Raw genomic sequence first — 4271 nt, forward strand, 5'->3', positions numbered from 1 at the left:
AAATAGCCGATCGAGGCGGAGATCGAGAGCGCTCGGGCGAGGTAACTCGCGCATACTCACTCGTCCTCGGTGTATAGTCGAGCTTTCTTGATCACGGGCGGAGTGTCCGAACGATCGCGGGTGGTATCCTCGTCCTTGGCGGAAGCCGCGTAATCGTCTCGACGGTTAGGCGGGACGACGAAGGGGCCTGTCATCGGCGGCGCCGACGGAGTCGCGGGCGTCGCGGACGTCGCAGACGAGTCCCCGAACACTCTGCGGTACTCCTGTCCTAGTCCGGCGAACATGATCGGTCTCGCGAACAGGGCTTCGATGTTCGTAGGAAAACACTGCGGCGGCGACGGCGTCGTTAACGTTGGTCGTCGCGAGGGGAGAGAGAGATTCGTCGGAGACGCTCGCTTAGAATCGGACGCGCGTTAATCGCGAGTATCGTTGGAAATGTCGCGCGCAACGATCGAGACGCGTCTTATATACGATGCGATCTCGATCGTTGTCTCGATATCTTTATTCTCGACGCGCGCGCGTTAATTAATGCAGCGGAAGCGGTTTAGAACAGCGGTTTAGAACAGCATATTAAATGTAATCTTAACGTTAGGTTTCAGGATTTCCTGATCTTAGTCGTCATCGTCGTCGTCGTTGCGCGGTCTTTCGAAGGACGCGTATTCCAGACGATACAGCTTGGAGACGAGTTCGCTCAATCGATGCAGAATGCCATCGGCTGGGCATTCTATTTCCAGTATGCTAAGATCGAAGGGACCGGCCGAGATTATCGCGTCGAGGAACTCGCTGTACGCGTAATAGTCGCGTTTCTTCAGAAAATAGAGATTACCGTCGACGTGGCGGAAGGCGGCCGTTATCGCGGGTGGTATCCCGGAAAACGTATCCCGCAGAGCGCCGTGCCTCGCGACGATCATCGCGCAGTCGTTCATCTCGGCTATTTTATCGTCGTTGTATATGACGTAGCTGCGCCCGGCGTGCGTGTTTATCGCAGCGTTTATCCTAGCGTCGCGGGGAAATCCAACGTATTCGACGGATCTAGGCCATCCCGCTTTAAGATGAAAATTCGAATCGGCGAGGTAGACGTAGTCGCCGGCGAATATCGCGATATCGCCCGACGGTCTCTGATACACGGCCGATACGCGAGTGAGATTGCGGGAGAGGAACTTAAAGTAGTCGGCGAACGAGAAGGGCGCTCCGTAGCGTCTCTCCCTCATATCGACGGGCCACACGTTGCATTTACGCGCAACGTACAGGCGACGATTCATGATTAGCGCTCCGTCTACGCGCTTCAAGGCGCATAGATCCGCGGTATCGGAGGGAGCGAGCGGCGGCTCGACCGTTCTCGCGGTCGTCGGCTGAGCCGCGGCTGTCGTCGTCGAGGCCGTCGTCGTCATCGTCGTCGTCGTGGTCGTCGCCGCAGTCGTCGGTCGAGTAGCGTCGACGATCGTAGGAGTCGTAGTCTCTCTCGATCCGTAGAGATTTCGCACGTTTACGACGTCCTCTACGCTCAGCCTGAGCGGATATCGCCTTTCCTCCGAAGGCGTGTACGCGTACATGACCGAGTCATCCCTCATACTGTGATTCAGACCCAGAGTGTGACCGATCTCGTGCGTCAGCGTCTGAAGGAGATACAACTTGTTCGACGAGGGCTTGGTCAGCGTGATGTGCCACGGCTCCGTCTCGTCGACGTGCACCTCGGTCACCTGATCGGGCTCTCCCGTCAGAAAGAACGCGTGAGCAACGATCGATCCCGGTCCCGCAAACGGCGACGGGCACGAGCCCCCGTTGTCGCTGTTCTCGTACGCGTGAGCGCCGGATTGATAGGATATCAGTATATCGGGGCGCAGCGAGTCGCGCGAGAACGTCAGAGTGGATTGCTCGGACCACAAAGCGAACGCGCTCTGAGTCGTGCGCAGAGTATCTCTGTTCGCTAGTTTGAAGTTCCGCATGAGATGCGTCCTCGGCCACTTTCTCGTCAACGGGCTGTAGGCGCGAATGTCCGCGACGCCGCATGGCGGCCTGCGCATGACGCGAATCGTTTCCACGGTCAGAACGCCGTTTCCCGGCAGATCGTAGTATTCCTGAAACAACGATAGCGCTTCGCTCAGAGTGGTCGCGTTGTCCAATAACGCCGACTGCTAATGATTCTCCTCGTTCTCCAGAAAGCCGTAGGTTCGAAGATAACGGGACGCCTCCGCGACGTCATCGTAGGTCGACGTCGCCGTGACGGCCGCGAGCAGGGATATCGTCAGCGCGAGCGATAACGCGACGCGCGTCATGGCTCTCGCGAGGCGCGCGGGGTCGGGATGGTAGCGAACTATCGCGCGCGCGCGTCCTTCGGCGATACGTCGTTCTCCAGAACGCGAGAAAACGTAGTACGAGGGACAAGGAGGAGGCGAGGGGAGGGGAGGGTACATACGCTCGGACGCGTGAGAAGGATGATCGAGAGAACGAACTTTTTTTTTTTAAAGAAACAAATGATTCGTTATTCGTATAAAAAAATAGAAAAGGGAGAGGAAAGATACTCTAGGACGCGCTAGAGAGGTGATCGAAAAGAAATGATTCTTTATTCGTACAAAAATGATTTTTTTATTCGTACAAAAATCATTCTTCATTGGTACAAAAAATGTGCGCGATCTACGTGTACTTATATAACGCGTTTAATGCATAATATTCTAATGGGTATAAAATCGAACCATTTGACGCGATATCGAAGCACGCGATACGCGCGTGTATATTAGTCTCGCGATACTTGTCGGAGGACAAGGAGGAGGTGAATGAGGTGAATGTAGCGTATCGCTTTACGAGTAAGAGGTGTTTATATAAATGCCGACAGGGTTATAACGTTTAATATAACGCTTAGTATAACGCTTAGTATAACGTTAAATATAACGCTTAATATAACGCTTAATATAATGAACTAATTACACGGCCGATACGCGAGTGAGATTGCGGGGGAGAAACTTGAAGTAGTCGGCGAACCTTATATTATAATATTCTAATATAATGTTCGAGAGAACGCGGGGTCTTCGAGTCCTCCTCCCTTTTTGATCTCGATATATATACGAACGACCTGTAAGAACGACCAAGAACGACCTGTGAGAACAACCTGTGAGAACGACCTGTGAACCGATATGGAATGCAAAGAGCTACTTCTTAATGCTCTTGGGAACGACGTAGTATCAGCTATTACTCAATCGTTTGTCGCCAAGAACGACCTGTGAGAACGACCTGCGATCATATATATTATATTTCTTCTAGACTCGCAACGACCTGTGAGAACGATCTGTAAGAACGACTGAAGTATCTAAAATAAACGGTCTTACAAAAACATGCGCGTTTAGACCCATGTCAAACGACCATTTAAAAAAAAGGAGCTGCAAAACAAGACTTACCGCCTAATTTATCGATTCTTTTGCGACGTGCTTTACTGCGATGTCGAAAATGTTACGCGCGACGAATGAATGTAACGCGATCTCGAACCGTACGCTTGCCCGTATAACCGCGCTCGAACGAGGCGAAACGATCGCGGGGTTCATTTGTAAATGAACCGTAAGCGAACTATAAGAACCATAAGTGAACCATAAGCGAACCATAAGTGAACTAAATCAACCGTAAATGACCTACGAATCAACCATAAATGACCCATAAATACCCCTGTAAAAGGGAGTATGTGAATATAGAGCGAAAAAAAAATGTACGTTGTATTTTTCCTCGAAGGAGAGCGAAAGAATAAAGAAGTATGACGAATGAGTACTTACGTTCCACGTTACAGCTATATTGAGGATTGCATCCATGAGATTTCTGATGTACTTTATCTTCCACAAGCACATCCACAGTGTGAACATGCATTCGTGGAGCATCCTCCGCAATCGCGAAATTTCATCGCTGCTCATCGTCGTTCGCGTGAAAAAAATAACTCCGAGAATGAATGCTGGATACGCTAGGAACACTGGACGCACTGAGAACACTCGCGATATCAGACTCAACAACGGGATCGCGAGACTCATTCTGAGGAAAAAACGGTCTCTCGGCGTTAATTTATACCTGCGATATCGCTATCGCCGAGTCGTTGTGATTCTGTCGAATGCTAATGCTAACGCCGTAATCTAAGGCGACATGAAAAAAATCGCGCGATGCGGAAATATAACGAGGTAATTTAATTTAATGAGGCGCGATAAATTCTCGATTGCTCCGGAGGAAGTGCCGGAAAATACGTTTAATCGCGTACGCGCGATACGAGTTTATTCGCTAATTAATATTATTTTATTATT

At 50.7% G+C, this 4271-nt stretch overlaps 1 protein-coding gene across 1 annotated transcript; it reads right to left on the reverse strand.

Annotated features, from left to right (window-relative positions):
• Positions 1–611: 611 nt before the first annotated feature.
• LOC112638384 (matrix metalloproteinase-18-like) lies at positions 612–3849 on the reverse strand. Its single transcript, XM_025409971.1, has 3 exons — positions 3759–3849; positions 3569–3654; positions 612–2078 (listed from the first exon to the last, which is right to left on the reverse strand). Exons 1-3 carry the CDS (start codon positions 3847–3849, stop codon positions 612–614), a joined length of 1644 nt encoding a protein of 547 aa, XP_025265756.1.
• Between the last annotated feature and the right edge of the window lie 422 nt (positions 3850–4271).

This window comes from Camponotus floridanus, unplaced genomic scaffold (assembly GCF_003227725.1).
Source record: "Camponotus floridanus strain SB8 unplaced genomic scaffold, Cflo_v7.5 scaffold299, whole genome shotgun sequence".
NCBI classification, from domain to species: Eukaryota; Metazoa; Arthropoda; class Insecta; order Hymenoptera; family Formicidae; genus Camponotus; species Camponotus floridanus.